The following is a 20,055-nucleotide window of genomic DNA, read 5'->3' on the forward strand; positions in this document are numbered from 1 at the left end:
ATTCTTACCACATTCCTCATAGCCCCCTCTAATAGCACGCTCGCCTTTTGTGAAATGATGAGATTGGTACTCCAGATGAGAATGCACCACTGATTTATAAAATGACACTTTAATGTTTTCCATACTATCCTTTCTCTCATTTGTTATGCATTTAATATCCTGTTATCTTTTTTGTTATTCCTTCAGCAGAGATCTTCACTGAGCTGATCACTGTACTGTCTAATCCCTTCTCTGAGCACATGCACTTTTAGGCTCTTGTAAGGTGCATGAATAGTTCAGATGTATTCTTTTTAATGGACGTTAGTTTAAATATACTTTGTGTGCCATGGTGGTTAGGGCCCTCTGAGATTCCTCATGATTTTCCCCAAACTGGAGCAGCCCAAGTCATTTTGTTTCATCTAAAGAAATAGATATTTATCCACAATTAATCCAGCTCTTTTCCACTATATGTGTGTGCATGCATGCAGGTTTGTGTGTACATGAAGATCTGTGTATTAAACGTGAGGAGATGACGTGAAACCTTGAGATACCTTGTTCCAAGGCTAGTGCTCTGATGAAAATTGGCCTTTTGATTCCTTCTGGGTTTTTCCTTTATTTTTKCCTTTGTTGTTTTGCTCTGGAAGAAGACTTTCTCTGTTGGACAAGACCTTCTGAAAGTATAAATAAATGACACGGACCATTTCATAATATGATCTTCCGGTTGTTTTATCATGCTACCATTTCAGCCAGTTTGACATATAAATTTGATGCTAACTGTTCTGCAGTTTCCCAGAATTGCCCTGGGAGTTATTTTTTGGACACAGATACTCTAACTGCAATGCCTAGTCTTCTTCTCTGGTTGTCTTTAGCCATTACATATTTTGCCATCATCTCGAAATTTAGCATTTAAATTTTTTCAAAACTCTTGGAGGTAAACAATTGAGTGCTTATAAAATTATCRTTTTATTGCAATGTTCCCTCTTTTATCATGTCAATCTCCAATAATACCTTTTTTAATGTAAAACCTGAAAACCCAAAGAAGTTTTTTAGTTTTGCGGTGTTGTCCATATCTTACAGGTCTACTTTGAGATCATCAGAATGACAGTGGCTCAAGGCTGACTGAGAAATGCTGCTTCACAATATATGAGTCTGAGTTCTGTCATTCTCTCATGCTTACTTAGGTTAAAACACCAGAGAGTTTGGTACTGGACTTTCATAGAGAGGCATGGAAAAAACAGTCATTGCAGTCTTGACCACAGATCAGAAAAACCAAATTTCAAAGATAGTTCACATTCTCAATCTAGTATCACAAAACTAAATATAGGTGCTAATGCTTTGTAGAAAGAAAAAGCGTGAGGTGACTGGATAGATGGTCAGATGCATGGGAAGTGATTCAGTCACTTTGGAAGTTTCTAAATCATGACCTGCAGATCATTTGTAGTTCCTAAAGCATTTGCTGCTGATTTATGAGATATGGATTCCAAATGGTGTCAGTTCCTCTTGATTCTGACCAGGATTTTACATTACAAAGAAGCTATCAAGTACACTAAGCCTGTCCCTAATAGGCAATTTTATGTAAACAAGTTCTGTCAGTGAGAGTTTAGACTGTGGATGTGGAAATGCAATTTTAGATGAGAGAGGAATGATCAGTTTATTAAGATGCATACTAAGAAAATGCTTTGGAATCTCTAACCTGTTGCATTTGATTTCTAGATGATAAACTTTATTTTTTTTTATATAATTTTCAATAGAAATCTTGATCTATATGAAAATATGTTCACCTTGATTGCAGAGAGAGAAGAGGTGTTTATAATCAAGCATCATCATGTATCAGAATGGTGGAAACACCTCTTGTTGGCAAAGCTCAAATCTCAAAGCAAATAAAAAAAAATCAGAAGCAAAAATTAACATTATCTGGTGGTCATTTAAGCAAGATATTCATGCATATGCAAGTTAATGAGTTGTTATTCTTAACTCAATGCAGGTGTTACAAGTGCTTTACCTTGGATGTTGTTGGTAGTGTGGCTTTTGGTATTCAAGTGGACTCTCAGAAGAATCCTGATGATCCTTTTGTTAAGAATTGCAGAACGTTCTTTGAAATGTCTTTGTTTAAGCCTCTCCTAATTTTAATCCGTAAGTACAGTCCGCCTTTGCTACTTATAGTAGCTTTCTAAAAGTCATTCTCAAGTTGCAAAACATCCTGAAGCAGGAGCAGGAAGGTGTATTGCAGACTTTATTTCAGAGGTGTCTGGAATGTTACCAACAGGCCAAATATACCCTCTGGATTTCCATGATATGCTATGCTGCTCCTGTCATCTTTAATGCAATTTCCTCCAGAAACTATGAGCCCCAGGAGGCAATGCTTGGACTTGAGCTGGTTTTGGGGACCTGTACTCTCTGCGGACTATAGGCATCTGTATTAAAACTGAGTAACTGCAATCTAATCCATGTTTTGTAATTGAGTACAGCCCTTGGGAGCATTAGTGCAAAGTTTTTGTGCCCTTGGTTTACTTGGTAGAGATGGAAATCCTACCCACAAGTAAAAGAGGACTAATAACAGGAAAAGAGGTAGAGGAACGTAAGCAGATAGCATAAGTCCTCCAAATTCTTACTTAAATATCAGCAGCGGTTGCCTGGCTGCTGTCTTAAAGGATAAAGATGGTAAGTGCCAGCACAGGCTGTCAGTAACAGAATGCATTTATTTCAGGTAGAGAGATAGGGAATGCAAGAATGGGATACACAGCCATGGAGTTCTAAGTCCAGTCACTCCTAAGGCTTTGTGCTGGTGAGGGCCTTGTTAATGTGAGGGCAGGTAGGAATTTATGGCTGAGGAAGCCGCTGCATAATCAGGGTTGATGCAGTTTTCCCACGTTGCTATCTAGACTGGCTCTCAGTAGTGTCAGGTGGTGCAGTGGCAAAGTTCCTGTGCCCATCTGATCCTGCTGGTGCTGCAGATTGCGCTTGTGCTAGCAGCACACAAACTGTGTCCTTCTGGAGCAGTGTATCCAAAATGTCCTGGGGTTAATGTCTAACCTGATTGCAAAGTGAGATTTGTCATTAATTCCCGAAAATTGCCTCTCATGTGAGTAGATCAAGTCCTTGCTTAAAGAAAGATTCTGTAGGGTTTGGGGTTAGGTTGCCTGAAAGTGGTTAATGCCATTCTGCTGGTACATTACATGGCCTGAATTTCAGCACAGTGTTACCATGCTGGCAGTGCAAGGGTCTTCTGATGATTGATTCATTAGTCTTAAGCTGTTTATGAGTTACCTATGGGTTTATTAAGATGCAAGGCTTCACTCAGGTTTTTAGTTCATGACTATAAATGCCATGAATTGAGGACCAACCCTGTGGTAATATCCCACCTTAAGAGTCTTTTCTTTGGTCTGTTTAGAGAAGCAAAATAAAATAGTAAATCATTATCCTAATATTGAAGAACTGTAAACAGGAATTAGATGACCATTGCTAGTTTCATGGATCAATGCCATAACCTGCTAGGCTAGGTCAAGATTTTTTTCTCTCCTTCTGTATATAATTATTTGAGTAGGCAGGGAAAAAAATTCTGCCACTTGTTGTGGTGACTCTGTGGCATCAAGATAGTAAACTGAAATTCTGTATTATTGTAGTACGGTTGCAAATCAGGGCAAAGTCTGGAAGACATCTGTCCTGCTGGGAAGTCCCTGCCAAAAATGGAATTTCTGAAAGAAAATCCTTTACTAGCGTGTATGGGAGGGAGGAAAAGGGAGCAAAAGAGGAAAAAAAATAGATTTAATAACAATGCATCCCCTTTGATGAGTATTATATTATTAGTGAAAAGAGGGGGATATTATATGCTTTTACACCATGCTTCAATGTTTCTTCTTTAAATTATYTTATAGTTTCTTTCCCATTCATAATGATTCCATTGCTCCGGATTTTGCCAAACAAGAAACAAAAGGAACTGAATGGATTTTTTATCCAAATCGTAAAGAATGCAATTATCTTCAGAGACCAGCAAGATGCAGCTGAGGTAAGCCTATTTCTGTGATAAATATAAGGATAAGCAAATGTTTTGAGGAAAAACTGGAAGTGGCATCAACCYCAGTTAAAAAGCAAAATCAGTCTGTTTGAACTTTCAAAGCAATTTAGTGAAGATTTTATTCATTATTGGCTCTATGTACCATCAACCATACTTGATGTTGATGCGGAACTGTTAACATATTACAAGAAAGACTGCTTCTCTTTGTATTTCTGTTCAAATAAAGATGCATAAAATGTCACATTTCATGACCCAGAAGGAAGGATTCACCTTGTAAATCTTTTTTCTCATCTTAAAGTTAGGTGTATTGTCTACATACATTTTCTTAAACAGCAGGAGAGAGAGGAGCCCCCGTAGAGCGATTTGTCCCAGTCATTAATTAGGAGCTCTTAGGTTTGTGTAGTCTTATGACAATTAGTACTACTTTTGAAAATGGAGAGAGAGAACCTGAATCTCTGGTTAAGAACAGTCATGTGATACTGAGATGGCTAAAGATAAAGAAGTAAATTCTGCCCAAAGGGCACAATACAATAGGTACGTATTAGTAGCAAATCAGGGGCTGTAGCCCATTTGTTTCTCCTTCATCTGGCTAAAAGGCAGTTCTGATTTGTTGTTTTGTTTTGGTTGTTGCTGTTCTATGGAGTATCTGAGGATTCAGGCAYTTTCATAAAAGTGTCTCTGTTTTTGGTACTGAAGTATTTAGAACATAGGCGTGCACTTCAGTCCTGTGATGCAAAAAGCTGTGCAGGCCTACTTGTGCTTTTGGACCACTTTTTGCTGCACACTGTACGTATTAGCCCTAAAAATAAGTTAACCACTTAGAGATGTGCAGCCAGAAACAAGGAGTGTCAATTTGAATTCCATTTTAAAGGTAACTGAGACTTGTTTTGCAGATCATTTGACATGAAATATGCCGTAACATGCACATTAAGCAGCTCTTAATATYGAAATATAGATGTTTTTACCACTTTGAGTTGAGCAGCCATTCTGATGGTGTAACAACAGAGGTGAGAATGGATGCTCCCAACAACTTTTTCTCGCAGCTTTGCCCCACAGCTGTCATCTTTCAGGAGAAAAAACAGATTTTAGTTTACCCTACATTATATCGAAGGCACGTTTAAAAATCAATTTGATTTTTAAAGATAYTGTTCCTCTTTTTTGCATATTTTACTCTTTTTACTTTGACATTCTCTCTGCAGTTCAATCTTACTTCTGTATTTGTTGCACTTTATCTCTCCGTGCTTTCTGTCTTTCTTCCAACCGTCTTTATGTGTCTTTCCTACTAGCTTTTAGATCTTTTTCTTCCTTCTTTACATCCAGGCGTTTGTAAGCACCACTGATTGGCCATATGCAGTTCATGAATCAGAAACATGGTTCCTACCCAGGTCTAGTGCTGAAAAAATATTTGCTAACAGAGACAGTGTATCTGAGTTGCTTGCAGATGCCTCGTTTCTAGTGCACAGATCCACTGTGAACTTTTAATTGCATCCTGATGTGATTGTGTGTAGAGAAACTTGATTCAAGATTTATGCTGAACAGGTCTGCTTTAAAAGTATGTTCCCTGTGTATTATTTTTAAAAGAATAAAAGGATCAGTAAAACAATCTAATGTCGATTAACGGCAGTTATGCAATGTATTTGTATGGTAGTAGCACTAAGAGCATCAGTCATGGGCTAAATCATTTACTAAATGGGCTCTCCCTCAAGCTGCAGTCTGGCATAGAGGATGTACGGTTGGGGAAAACACGAGGAAAAGTGCGATCGTGATGACGGGAACGGTAGGCAGCGTTCCTTGTCTCCAGTTTTGAGTGGGTGACGGAGCAGGGAGATTTCAGATCGTCTTGGAGCGATGTTGGGAGGCGCTCGAAGAGCTAACCTGAAGCAGGAGCTCCCTAGTGCCAGGGCGGTGCGGAAAGTACAAGGTCCGTGTTTGCCTACCACTGTACGCGCAGGTCGTGACAGGCTGCGTCCCACCTGCTCCTGGACTTTTGCCTAGGTTGCAAGATTGTCGTATGGCAACTACTTCAAATACAGGGAGTTAGACACTTAGGAGCAGATTTCTAAGGGCATATTAAGTCCCTTTGCAGTTCAAGATCATTAGCAAGGCTTTCGAAAGTGACTTGGAAGTGTCGAGCTTCCATTTTTTCCTTCTCACTGCCTGTCTCATTAGCCACTCTTAGAATTTTGACTTTTTTTATGGTGGTGGCAAACAAGTTTTGTTACAAGTATAGGCAACTTACTGATTTGCCAGGAACAAAGAAAATTATATGCAAAACAGATTGAAATGCAGTTTCTGTCCAATTTAACGCAGGACTGTAATCTGTAGAGACTGAGTGTCTTGGATAGCCTTGCAGTGGAAGGAAAACGGTGTCCTGTGTCCTTTGTGAAATATGATGAAATATCTCCACTGAAGTCTGTGGGAGCTTTGGCACTGAATTTTAGTGAGGCCAAGATATAACCAGTAGCTACTGCATCTTTGTGCTAATAATGGGAGCTGTAAACAAGGTCCTACAGCCTCTCTGTGCTGCATGAGGCCAACAGATACCTCCTAGATTGCCACATGCCTAGATGTTACACTGTATGCATTTTTTACTCTTCACTGATGTTGTCACCACTAAAAATGTTTTGCTTTTTCTGGGAGAGAGAGAAAAAAAACCATATTCGGAACAAACTGTAAAACAGTGAAAATCCCCATGAAAGTAATTCAGTTAAAGCTCGTCTTCCTCTCATATGCAGCTAATGTGCACAAAGAATAAAGAAAGGCAAAAAAAGAAAAAAAACAAGTGACAAGCAAAGTCAGCCTGTTATCATCCCTGTTCTATCAGTAAATGAAACAATGCTTCTGCATGCCTAAAGATAATCCCATGGGCAGATAGTAATTTTACAGCCAGGTTTAGATCTAATAATACGCTTGCAGCTTATATGAGATCCGTGATGTCACTTTCTCTCATCCCGGCAGTTAGTGCTGCAGATGTCATTTTAATTATGTATCATCTTTCTGTGGGTCAGTCAAATAATTTCAGTCCTGGAGAGTCTACTCATTTGGCTTAGGTTCAAAAAACATTTAGTGATCGTACTTTAGAAATTTTAGTATGTTACATTTATTCACAGATTCGAATTATTGTAAAATGCTTTTCCCAGTATTTACAGAAAAGCAAAGTCTCCCTTGCTCAGAAGAAACAGCACAAATTTAAGGTACCACTTAACTCCTACTTTGAAGACTTCGGTAGGATTTAGGTGTTCAAATACCTTATCCTGATTATCTGCCCAGGCTTAAATTTCTCCCTGAAGGCAAAACRTGCCTGAAACAGGGCAGACTGTTTATTTTGGTACGTGGTAGTTTAATAGATTTTCATTTAATAATCTGATATGCAAATCGTTATTCCTGTAACATTTTGTCTGTCAAGTTATAGTTGTTGGGTGTACTTGGGATGCTTACTAATCTGTTTTAAGTGGATGGTCTCTAGACAAAGAAGTCTTTCATGTAGCTCAAAGCTGAAACTCCTTTTTAAAATTATATGGGATAAAATGGAGTCCCCTTGGCATAAGAAAGGTCAGAATCTCATTCGTAATGTGTAGTAATAACAACAATCAGGATGCAACATTTTAAAGATATTGCAAAACAGTAACTAATTTTTTAAATGTCACAACAGATATGTCAGAATGGTCCACAGTTTTCAAAATATATGCCCTTTTGTAATGAGAGTTGGAGAGCTCACCTAGGCAATGAATTCTTCTGGCGTCTCCTGACTTTTTCCAGTCRCGCTGTCTGCTCTGAATGTATAATTCAAGGTCATTGATCTGTGCAAGGGAGGTAGTGACCTGATGATGATCTTGATGACGATCAGCTGTTTCTTGGTGGTCTCAAACCAATTTGAAATGCAAGAGTGACAAATCCTAGAGAAGTATCACCAGAACTATAGTCACTGGCCTCTTAGTTGGTCAGTATGGCTAATGTTGGAGGCTCAGACTCTTGGACACTTTTGTTGCAACTCCAGAGCAGGCAGCAGGCGAAGTGGGAGAAGACTGGGGAGACTGTACTGCTGTTAACTGGGCTGCCTCTGCACCACTTGGCRCAAGGACATGAGGAAGCTGTGTGGTGATGCTGGCAATGACACGGCATCTCCCAAATTGGTATGGCTCTGGGACACTACTGTGCTACCTCTGGCCCTCAGGGGGATGTCGTCTTGTCAGTGGCTGCTGGTGAAGAAGTGCAGTCCATACATTTTTTCCCCACTTCTTGGCCTCATCCTCATTCCTGACAGATCTCTTCACTAGTCCCCGRTAGGTACCATAATTGGCACTGCTGTCTCCATGCTGCCCACAAGCCGAGGCAGACATGAGGAAGTCCTGGTGGGTGGAGATCCATCAGTTTTCCATCTCCAACTACAGACATAGCAGGAAAAAACTAAAAAGGAGCTAGTGGGGCAGGAAACAGAATTTTGAGGAAATCTGAAGCTAACTATTTAAAGGCTTGCAAAGGGGAGATAAGTGCCCTTTCACTGGCAGATGGGAATGGCTATAAGGAAGTGATATCTTTTAATATCTTTCTGGGAAATGATGGCCGCATTACAGCCTTAATCTCAGGAACACTGATTCCCAGGGAGCAATGTGCAATGAGCTCCCCCTAAATGGTTTACCTAAGAGGAAGAGAGACAGGCGTGTGTGTACCTGCATTCTGGAGGATAAGGGACAATCTGAAAACCTAATTACTGTGGCACTCYGTTCTTTTCTCTTCCGACCCTACGAGTTCCCTGGAGTTTTTCCTTTTCATGAACTAATGAACTATTTTATTCAAGAGCTGCTTGAAATGAGTTGAGCAGAGGTAATCCTTCTGAAAAAGTCTGATCCTCTCCTTGTCAAGGGAAAACTATACAATTACTAAGAAAACTTAGTTAAAAATTTGCTAAATACTGTGTACATTCCAGGAGCTGTGTGTGTTTGAACTGTGGAAAATGCAGTACAGATGTTAAAAAGTAAATATTTTCCTAAGGAAACAGCAGATGGGAGGATTAGACACCTAGTAGTGTGCAGTTTTCTTGCCTTTGTAGAAATCTAAGCACAACTTGTTTGTATTTGAAAGAAGATGGTGTCCATTTAAGGATACACACTGAATGGCAGCATTAAATAATCCATTTTTATTGATTAATAAAGTCAGTAAAACAAAGGATCATCCTGATCCTTCTGTTTTTCTTAGCCCATAGAAGGGCCYGTGGTGATTCAGTTCCACTAGGTTGTTCTCATGGACTCATCATGTCATTATCCACTGTCTTTGGGATGAAGAAATATGAAGTGGACTTTCAAAGGAGGTAAATGCGTGTTTTAAAGATATAGAGGGAATTTGTGCTAAGTCTGGGGTTGGAACCTAAATCTCAAACCTGAACAAGTGTATTGTTTCTCTAGAAAATGTTGAAAATCTTTTACACATTAAATGATTCTAAAAAGTGGCACAGTATTAAAAGGAGTTCTGTTTATCCTTTAAAAAACCCAGCCCCTACTACTCGCGTGTAAAATTCTGTTCCTTTTTTCCCTAATTGTGAGGAAAAAAAATCCTCTTTTTTAGGGGTTGGTGAGGGAGAAAAGTGTAATGAATTTTATACCTTGTCTCAGATTTCTTAAGTGGGCATCTAAACAGCAAACTCTCAAAACCTCATTCAGAGAGAGAGAGATGAGCTTAAAATCCCTRTCGGTTTTGCTTATTAGTTGAAATTTCTCAGTCAATCTGCTGTTATCCTTCCAAAGTTTAATTACTGGCCGATGAAACGTGATCTTTTGGTTTCAGGCCTCAGCTGAAGTGTCTGGCTGAGGTGCTTTCATCATGAAACACAGTCCTGCAATCTCTCTTCTCAGGAGAGATCAAGGCTGGAATAAGTAAGGGGTGAGGTGACTTCCTCGCCTCCCTGAGGCCCGTTGATGGGGAAGCAGGAGGAGTTCTGCGTTGCCACTGCGTCTGTCCCAGATCCCCAGCCCAACACACCTGTCAGTTCAGCGCTTTATGAGCGTTGYAGTCGGAAGAAGATAGCAAATCTCCACTGGGTCACCTGCTGCCAGCAAGCACATATGAGATCTGCTTGCTGTTCCTCACCCTTTGCTCCTGTTGTATCRTTTCTACTGCCTCGTCTGTTATGGATCAGAGTACTTTACAGACCCTGGGCAAGGAAAAGGCAGACAGTATTATATATATATTATTATYTGCCCCAGTCCAGCAAGCCTTGTAGGCAGAACCATAGCAAAATAATCTGACATCTGGGACACTTTCTCTAATATCTCCATGTCTCCACATTCCTTTTCACTTTATTCCAGCTACTGCTGTGTATCTTCAGTTCTTCTTCAGGGTGCAGCAGAAGCTATGTCCCTATCTAATACCTCACTTGTCCCACCCCAGCTACTGTCTGCGCTCAGAACCATCATCATGCACCTGAGCAATCTGACTGACTTCTTGGAGCACTGCTCACATGCTTCAGTTTGCAAAAACGTAGACTTGTGCCAAAGGACTGAAGTAAAACTGGGGGCCCAGGGTGTTCATACTGATTAGAGTGGTGAAGTTTTGGGGTATTCAGAGTTGCCAGGAATGATCTTGCAGAAAGTACTGAGAAAACATGAGTATCTATGCCAGAGAGGTTGTGGAGTCTCCTTCTCTGGAGATATTCAAGGCCTACCTGGATGCAACCCTGTCTAACATGCTCTAGGTGACCCTGCTGAGCAGGAAGGTTGGACTAGATGATCTCCAGAGGTCCTTTCCAACCTTACTGATTCTAAGACTCACTTTGTAAGAGATGCATGGCACTCAGTGAAGCTCGAGCTACTCCAGAGGGCTTGTCTTAAAAAAAAAAAAAAAGGGGGGGGGGGGACATCTGGGCGGAAGTAGGGAGATTCAGATGCACCCCATAACAATATTAATCTACAGAAAGTCATTAGGTAAACAGAGTGCCTCCAGGGTTGTGGGAAGGAAGGACTTAAACATTTCTGTCAGTARGTTTTGCAAGCAGTTTCCTCCTGTTTTCACCAGCCAGTGCTGGAAGTGTACGTGGACAGTTGGCTTCTCCAGTATATGAGAAACATCTTTTAACTGAGAGGGGTTTTTAGTTTAGAAAAAAAGGCTTTTTCATCTAGAGTAAAATAAATAAATCCACATGCTCAATTGYTGACAATGTCAAGGGCTTTCATGACTTTTTAAATTGTGTTTATGCAGTACACTTGGTCACTTAAAAGTACTGTTTATCAAAAATGCAAGCTGAAAGGTAGTTTTAGGACTTGCTTTATTAGCATTTTTAATAAAATTTATCTGAAAACCGTAGATTAATTAATAATTAAATGCCAAACTTGTCTTTTTTCGAAGAAGCTGTCCTGTCTCTATGGGGAAGAGCAAAGATCTTTTTTTCTTTTGACCAGCTCTGCCTACATCTGCTCGCAGGTGTTGATTGTTGTGGTCGTACTGTCTTTTTCCTGGTCTAAATATTGAAAGGTAGGGCTTGGTCACAGCTCTGTTATTTTGTGTGTCCATAAAAATGAAAGGACCAAGAGCTCATTGTGCTTGAAGGTGCTTGGAGTCCAGCAACTGTTTGTCTGCGTCGCTAAGCTTTCTGGTGGTTTGATTAGCACAGGCAAAAGAGAGAGGAAGAAGCAACCTAAAAGAAGGTGATGGTTCCTTATGAAGTCCTCTGTCTCTTGCTTCTTATCTGCAGRCTGCCCTTGGCTGCCCCCCTCATGAATTTTTGCTTTGCCCTCCCAGGCTTCCCAGAGTCCCCACGCAAGGGGATTCTGTGCTTGTTATCCAGAGAGAAGTTCAAATGTTGAAAATCCTGTTTATGCCTGTAGTAATTCCCTGTAGGCAATAACGTCAGTGCTGGCCACTTGTCCCAGCCTGATCCTGTGCTAGTAATGAGTATTCGCAGCATGCATTTCAATGTCTGATTAAATCTTTCTGAAAGGCCATCTGTTTGAGGAGGATGTGGCATAGGGTTTTATACTTTTTATACCTTGTTCTCAATACTGCTGTTTCATGACCTTATACATAAAGTTTGTTGCCTGATTAGTTAGTGTATCTCCTGATCCTGCAATCAGAGAAAATAATTGGATCAAGGCTGTTGCAACCTGTTGCTTCATTATATGTGTTTGGGGAAGTGTTCCTGGGTATTGAACTACAAAAGTTATATGATACAACTTCACTATGTTCATGGCTGAGAAAAAGGTACRTATTTTCTGGGAAGGGAATAAAGCATCTCCAGCTGACTTTTATTTCTAGCACTTGGGGCAGAATCTGAAGTAGTCATATGTCTGTTGATGTCTGCCAAGTCAGTAAGTAATCTGGCCCTTCTGTTGAATGTTTTCACCTATGCACAATATCCAGCCCAAGCACTGGTACAACATTCTTCCAGAGTCATTTTCCCATAGGCTTGGAAGTAATGTTTCCCTTTGTGATTCCTTCAGCATTAAGGAAATCTTCTCCAACGTATCTTTTCTCATTTGCTGTMTTTTGCTTTCCTTCATGGTAGAGTATCACTACTCATCCCTTTAGCTGAAAGGAAGATTTCTTGCTCTGAATTTGTCTCCATTCCTTCCGGCTCCCTTTTATCTTCTAACTTCTTTTCCTCGGAGGTCCTCATCTCTCTTCTGTATATTACCCCCTGGATTTGTTCTTCCCAAGTTTCTCAATATCCTTCTTTAAGTCATCAAAGTCTATTCCTTCTTCCTGCTTGATCTGTGATCTGCTCTTCATCCAGACAGTGGGTTTTTCAAACAACAAACACAGGAAATCTTGTCATAAAGCAAAATCATCTGGAGATTAGTTGTCTGCGTAGCAGGGTGGTGACCTTTGATGCCAAGGTGGGATGTAGCCTCTAATCTTCATTTACATAACTTTTTTTTTTCTTTTTTTTCTTTTTTTCTTTTTTTTTTTCAGTTTACTCTTGATCTAAGTCTCCAAGGAATCTATTGACTAGGGACTGGGGAGGTTGTGTACATAACAGTGTATATGTTTTACATTGTCATTCAGAGAGCAATAGCATGTTTGGGTACTTTCCCTTTATAAACAGACTTCTTTCTGACATAAGTAGTGAGAGAGTAGTGTATAAATTCTTAATTAAAAAAAATCAGATTTACTGGCTCTAACTGAAATAACAGAGCTTTCCCTTTTTCTGTTGATTTTACTATTTGCAGTTCTGTCTTTTGTGTTTCATACTCCTTTTATCTATCGTTACTTTCCTTCATCCCTGACTTGGTCCCAGAATCATGAGGGGAGCTGCAGCACCTGTGGTATTACTGAGCTGATCTTCAAATTTGTCTGCGTTAGTGTCTCTGTGTCTTTATTTGCTTCTAGTAACCTCTCTCAGCCACATGTGCTACCTTCTTTTTCAATATAGCATGACCTTTTCTGAAGCAGTCATGAAAAAAGCAGTTGCATGATATTTTATTCTAGTTCAACCATCTTGGCCATTTGTTGGAATGTTTTGATCTCTGGAGATTTTTTTTTCCTTGATCTATCTCAACTGTTGGTATCTACTTTACACTCCTTTGATGTTTTTCCCTGTTCTTTTCTGTTCAGTTACATTAGCAGATCCATACTTCTACTCTGAAAAACATCAACAGCCCATCCTGCCAACAAGAAAACCATTTATGTGGTCAGTGTTTTGATGCCAAGTGCATGAAGTTGCTTTCCTTTTGATTCTAATGGCAATCTGCTCTGATAATCTCAGTGCATGGAGGTGACTGACTTTGTTTACTGGGACAATTCTCTTCTTGCCATCATGCTCTGACAGCCTTGAGGGCCACGTCTTCTTGCCCTAGCCTGCTGGAGCAAGCAGGGCTGTAAGCTCTCAGAAGGCTCCGACCCCGCACAGTCATGCCTGGTTTTTGATGATAATTTAACATTAGAGTCACTTGTTATGGAATATGACAGATTCCCTTTCCTTGGAAGCCTTAAGGAGAAGCTTTCAAAAAGAGCCCTCAAAGCCAGGTGATTGCTGCAAGGCAGGAGTCCCTGCTGAGCATTCATCAGCCTGTGACTTACTCCAGATCTGACTGAATGGTGGTGGCTTTGCTCTTCCTCCYCAAAAATCTGCCTAGAAGTCAAGGATCTGCAAAAGCAACCTTGCCCTGTCTTCATCTCTTGTGACCGTGCAGGGCAGCAGTGAATCTGTGCTGGCCTCCRCTGTCTTCAGAGTTACTATCTTTCAATGTTCTTTCCTCCCTCTAGGATAGTCAAGCGATATCTAAAATCAAGAGAGACGGAGACTAGAGGRGAGCTGAGTGCCTCCCTTCTTGCTTTGGCTGAAATATATGCTTTTTAATAATGTACTCTCAATTAAAAATGTACCAATTAAAATGGGCTTTTTAGCAGGTCTCTGGGGAGAGGAAGCCATAATTCACATTAAAATGTAAAGCTTCAGAAGCAGGGAGAGCTAGGTGCATTGCAAGTGCCCAAATATTCCGTGATTTTAATTACAATGGAAACTTGATAAATTGCTTTGTGCCACAATCCATTATTAACAGCTTAATGAATATTGCTGCTGCCTGTTTCAGACTGCTCCACAGTGAAAATTGTTGTCAGTATTTCAGTTGCAAACTCTAATTTTTAGAGTATACGTAACTTGGCCCTTTAGAAAGGGGGAGAAGGTGAAAGTCTGCAGCTTGGCTTTGGGTCTGCCTAAGTTCTGCTGGCGGCAGCACACAGAGAGGGAATGTAGGAAAAACGTAGCTTTTGTGTTTCATGAGTCCTAGGGCTGGCTGGGGGTTGGATGTGCTCCTGGCCCAATCGAGAGCAGTGCCACAGCCGCTTTATGCTTTGGACATATGCTGTTTTGGGCACGCAAAGGGCCCTCATGGCAGCTGAAGGGGGTCACCGGAGCCTGGGGCTGCACTTGGGTGCTCTTTTTCTCCGCACAGTATCCATTGTGCTGGAGGACTCCTTGGGGTGTCTGCTCGGGAGTAAAGGGAAGCCACAGCCTCACAGCTCATGATCAGGCATGCTGATGAGCTTGCTTGGGAGTGAGCAAAGCATGTGTCGGTTCAATCTTTCTGTTTTCTAGCTAACAAAAAGCTGATTTGAGGTATGGAATTTGGCAAGTCCTTTTGGAGTCCTGAAATGCAAACAGTGATTATGCTGAGCTTAGAATAAGGCCAAAACATTTATCTTTTTCTGAACACAGTTGTTAGTATGACTGTAATTGTGCTAATATCGGGAAGATCTGGGAGATACCTGTTTACGTTACATATTTCATGTTATATAAAATATATATATGATATATATTCATAGGAGATGGGTGCCTTTTCTTCCTCTTTTCAAAGCAGCTTAATACTTCAAGGAGCAATGTTATTATCAGTAATGTTCTTATTTTGGATGGTATGAGCAGGGTTATAGTTGTGCCGGCTGGGATTTAAATAGTCATGGTCTGGCTTCTGAGAGAGAGAATGTTGTTAGATGTATTAGCTATTCTGTTTTCACCTGTTGGAGTGATCAGACCTGAGGGTTGTGATTGCTGTAGTGGGGTAACTAGCAGATGTTTGACAAGATCTTAGGGAGATGAAAGATGGATCTCAGGACTGAGAACCACTCCTCCGATCAGAGGAAGTCACAGTTACACGTATGAGATAAACATGATCTGTCTGAATGTAATTAACATCTCTGGTTTTGCTGTTATTACTATGTTTTTCTGGAAAACAACAGAAGTCTGTTCACTTTCTGCACCTCAGAAGTGGCAGAGTTATTCATAATGAGATGAACTCGCACGATGTTACATTTCAGCAGTTACACAGATCTTGATATCAATAACTACACGTAGGACTTTTTTTATTCCTTGCTTAAAAAAAAAAAAAAAAATCTTTTGTTGACAGAGGAAGTGTGATGATGCCTGGAAGTTGCTCAGTCAGGGATTTCTATGATGTGGGAGATGCCCTCATATTTGAGGGGAGAAAGACAGCTGTTAAGGCTCATGTATTTCTGAAGTTGTTTTTTTTTTAGAGTTTGACTTCAGGAAGCATTCCAGACTGCAGCACTGGCTGTTGTTTCTCGTGCATCCCTGCACTGGCGAAGGACAACGTGGCRTAAAAATATAAAATGTCTTCTCATTTTTTTCTTTTGTTCTTTCATTCATGCACACATGCTGCTTCTGTGTGTTTATCGGTGTGCGCAAAATGCCTATATTTGCAAGATAATGGATGTGTAAATATTAGAAAGTCGTACTGAAACTCTGGAAGGAGAGCAGGGAGAGAAGAGGGAGAGGAGCCATCTATTGGATAAACCTCATAACTGAACTGAGCATCCATGAAACTGCAGATGATAACACAATTTGTTATTGGTCACTGCGTAGGTGGAAATAATCTTCTCCTTCCTAGTGCCGTTTTCACCCACTGCCTTGGAAACCAGGGCTCCTTCCTGCACAGCAGTGGAGATTCACGTCTAGAGGCGATTTATGTGCTGCAGGTAAAAGCCAGTCGAATATAGCCAGAGTGTCAGTGTAAATCCTGCTGGAGAGTTCAGGTGTGCCTGTGAGCTGCTAAGCCGGCTGTGCCACTGCCCGCCAGCCGCAGAGAGCAGCTCTCGGAGTCRTCGTTTTCATATTTATTAATAAAGAACATTAATAACATTGTTAGAACTGTACTTTTTCRTAAGAATAAATATATTTGATAACAGTCTCGCAGTTGTAGTTAGGTTAGTTAAAAAATGAGAGTTTTTTGTTACCTGGAATTACTTAGGGCCCTTGAAACCAAATAACGAAGTGTTTCTTCTGTCAACATATGTACAATCTGTGTGTAACATGATGCAGAAAGAGAGGGTCTTAAATCATGGGAAGAGCTAAGAGAAGGCAGGATGTGAACAGTAATGTCCCTGGATGGCCCCCAAGACGTCTTGGTGGCTCTTCTGGTTGCGTAGTGGGGCTCTGTAAGCATGTTAAAGAGAGCACGGGGCAGGAAGAAYGAAGAATAAAAACGCAATAATTAGATTCCTCTGCATTTCTTGAATGTCAGGTCACTAGAAATGGGGCTAATTATTAACTGGGTATTAAATTTAAGCTAATACAACTGTAATCTATGGGAAATAAAAAAGGGGGCAGTGAGCTGCTTGCAACAGCAGCCTTTAGTCAGCAGTTTGAGTCAGTAGAGGGTCAAGCTTCTGGGTGTCAGGCACTTATCCTCAAACACTCCCTTCCTGCATCCTCCCTTCCTCCTGCAAAGTGTGTGTGKGGGGTGGAAGAGTGTCAGCTGGCTTTCTAGGAGGCCAGAGAAACCCTGAGAGAGGATGTGCGCAGAGAGCGTGCAGTGGGGTGGTCAGCCCTGCGCTGGTTTGGGGTTGGGTGCCTGGCGCTGGAACGCGTGGGAAGCCCTGCCTCAAGCTGTTGCCCATTCCCGGTTATTTTTTCTCTCTTACTGCATTTGTGCGCTGTCTGTTCAAATAACCTTGCTGCTCCACTTCCAAAAAGGAAATTGCACCTTCATTCGTGGCAGCAGAACGTGTGCCTGTGTGGCAGGAGAAGTTGTGCCASTGCACACGCAAATGCAGTTTTTACTGGTTGTACTACGATACAGCTAGGAGTCCTCAGTCAGTCTCTAAGTGTTGTTAGGCTGAATGTTTTGCAAATATAAAATAACGAGGTTCCAGTTTACTGTCATTTGCCACTAGTGTGTCTTGCTCGCTGAGGTGCAGGGCTTGGGAAAGCTGGGGGAGACTCTCCAAGCCTCATATTTGGGGCTTTTGGGGGTTTCTGAGCGCTCCCCRGGTGCGCGCGTTGCGGAGGGAGCTGCAGTGGTCACGCTGTCGTGCCGTGCCCTGGGCTGAGGCTGCAGCCCGGTGCTGCGGAGCTGCCAGCAGACTGCCACAAAGCGTGTGACCCTCGTTTGCCGTTCGACTGGATTTCATGGAGGAATTTCCTGCTTCTGCTGGACACTCAGGCAATTCCCCTCAAGCTGATATTGAAAGGAAACTCCCCAAAGTCGGGGGCAACCATGAGGTCATTTGGGGATCTTCTGCTGTTCGTAAATGTCCCAGGCTGCCGACAATCCTTTGGCATTACGCCGAAGAACTAGTGGAAGGATTTCCAGCTCTCTGGGCACACCAGAACTTTCTCTATGGTCTGCAAAATCAAGAAACAGTAAAATAGGTGTCTATTTTATTGGGGATCTTCCCGTCCTCCACGTTATCCACCACGTTATCCTTCCACTATCAAAGTACATCCAAAGTAGTGGCTTTACAAAAGGCGAAAGCTAACACCTGCGTGCAAGGAACTATTTCTGCTGCCTCCATGTGTGTGCARCTAACAGTGAAGAGGTGAAGTTTACTCCATACTACTTTATGCGGCATATTCATTCCCAGGGAGTTCTATGGTGTAACGTTGGTTTTATGTAGCCTTTCCTGGCCATTTTATTGATTTCTGTGGGCTCTCCACGTTGATGCYACATACCACAAAAGTGCAAGGTAGACTGGTCCTGCGTTTGCCAGGACAGCAAGTTTGAGTATTGTGTTACCCCCGGGAGGGAAGCCTCCAAGAGTGAATTATGGCTGAAAACACATATCAGCAACTTAAGATGGGGGGAGCTGGGTTACTAGGAAAATGTTGTTTTTAAGAAAATGCTGAATGTATATTTTCAGGCTGGTATTTGAAGTTGAGGTTAGTCTTTAAAAGATGAGGGGGAAGCATGTGCGAGTGGGTGCATTCAGCATCTGTAATTGTAGCATCTCTTTATCCTACACATCACTTCAGCCAAGCCAGGCCCCTGACCAGGGTCTCTGCAGCTCACAGTCCACACATTTAAAATTGAAAGTAACTTCTTTCTGAAAGAGCCGTAAAGATGTACGTTAAACCTGTCTCAACTAGAAATACCTCTTTGCTCTATATCCACTCGTTAACAATTAGAAATGAAATTCAAATTTATTTTCATCCCTGAAAGATGTGAGAATATCTTGAGGACGCATTTGTCCTTTAGTGCCACTTGTGGCAACTTAAGGTGGGGGCAGATGAGTCTCTAACAAAAATCTTATTTTTAAAATATTCTCGAACGCTATTTTCAGGTCAAATCAGACTTACCCTTTTGAGYATAGATTACTAGGACTGTTACATTTGCTTTGCTTTGTGGAGGCCATACAATTCTGAGTAGCAGCACGAAGATGTAAACCAAATAAGAAATTTTGTGTGCCCAAAATCCAAGTGAGGAGACAGAGCCTCGAGCACCAGGGTTCATTCTAGTGTCTCAAAGCTTGGGCTTGTATAACATGACCAAAGATGATATTACAATTTGTTTGTACCAGAAGAGAAATTCCTACCTGTGCAAAATTCTTGAAGAATCAGCAGTACCTGAGTGCTCTTCGTCCTCACTTTGCAAACAGAGGCTCTGCCAGATAAAAATGGTTTCAGATTTTTCAGCAACATTTTCTTCTTTTTTATCAATGTGCTTTGTTATAGACCTGCTGAAGTAATATATCTTACTTATACAGGTATGCGTACAAGTGTACCCAGATGTTATGGGTGTAGCTGGTTGAAATCTGATGATCTACAGTATATGCAATGACTGAGCAGAGGAGGGGAAACCTTTCTGATGGTGATSATTTAGCACCAGGATAGTCTGCCTGTGGAGGCTGTGGGAACCTTGAGTTTTGGRAGATTTTTAAGAACAGTTAGATGAACGGCTGCCAGAGGGGTTTGGCTGATCCTGCCTTGTGGCAGGGGGATGGAGGAGGTAACTACCCAAGTGCCTCCCAGGCCTCTCCTTCCCTGATGTGGTGCTTTCTGCCTTCAACTCTTTGAGTCTGTGTAAATCTGTTTTCATCCTAGGTCTTAAAGGGGTTTCTGAGATCATCATTAGCTTTTCCTCATGAGGTTTTGTGAGATTTGGTGCATGTTGTACTGATTTTACAGATGGAAAGGCTAGAGCAGTTATAACTGTATTTCAAAGGCAAAAAAGGGAGCACAACTGTAAGCATCCTAGCTCCCATGGAGGTCAGTGTATAAACCACTAAGTCATATGACCACTCTGTAGATATAGTGAGTGGCAAACTCGGCCAATAAAATCCGTGTTATACTTGGATTTACACTTATTCTCAATTGGTTTACTTTCTCTGTTCTCTCTCCT

General features: G+C 41.3%; 1 protein-coding gene across 1 annotated transcript in view; it reads left to right on the forward strand.

Moving 5' to 3' along the window:
* Window positions 1-20,055, forward strand: part of TBXAS1 (thromboxane A synthase 1) — a 227,206-nt gene that overhangs the window by 136,733 nt on the left and 70,418 nt on the right. The window contains exons 7-8 of the mRNA XM_085322558.1: window positions 1,964-2,112; window positions 3,855-3,985. Of these exons, the coding sequence (XP_085178684.1) occupies window positions 1,964-2,112; window positions 3,855-3,985 (280 nt within the window). The remainder of the gene's footprint in view (window positions 1-1,963; window positions 2,113-3,854; window positions 3,986-20,055) is intronic.

This window comes from Rhea americana, unplaced genomic scaffold (genome assembly GCF_003343005.1).
Source record: "Rhea americana isolate MKP2758 unplaced genomic scaffold, rheAme1 scaffold_79, whole genome shotgun sequence".
Classification (NCBI taxonomy): domain Eukaryota; kingdom Metazoa; phylum Chordata; class Aves; order Rheiformes; family Rheidae; genus Rhea; species Rhea americana.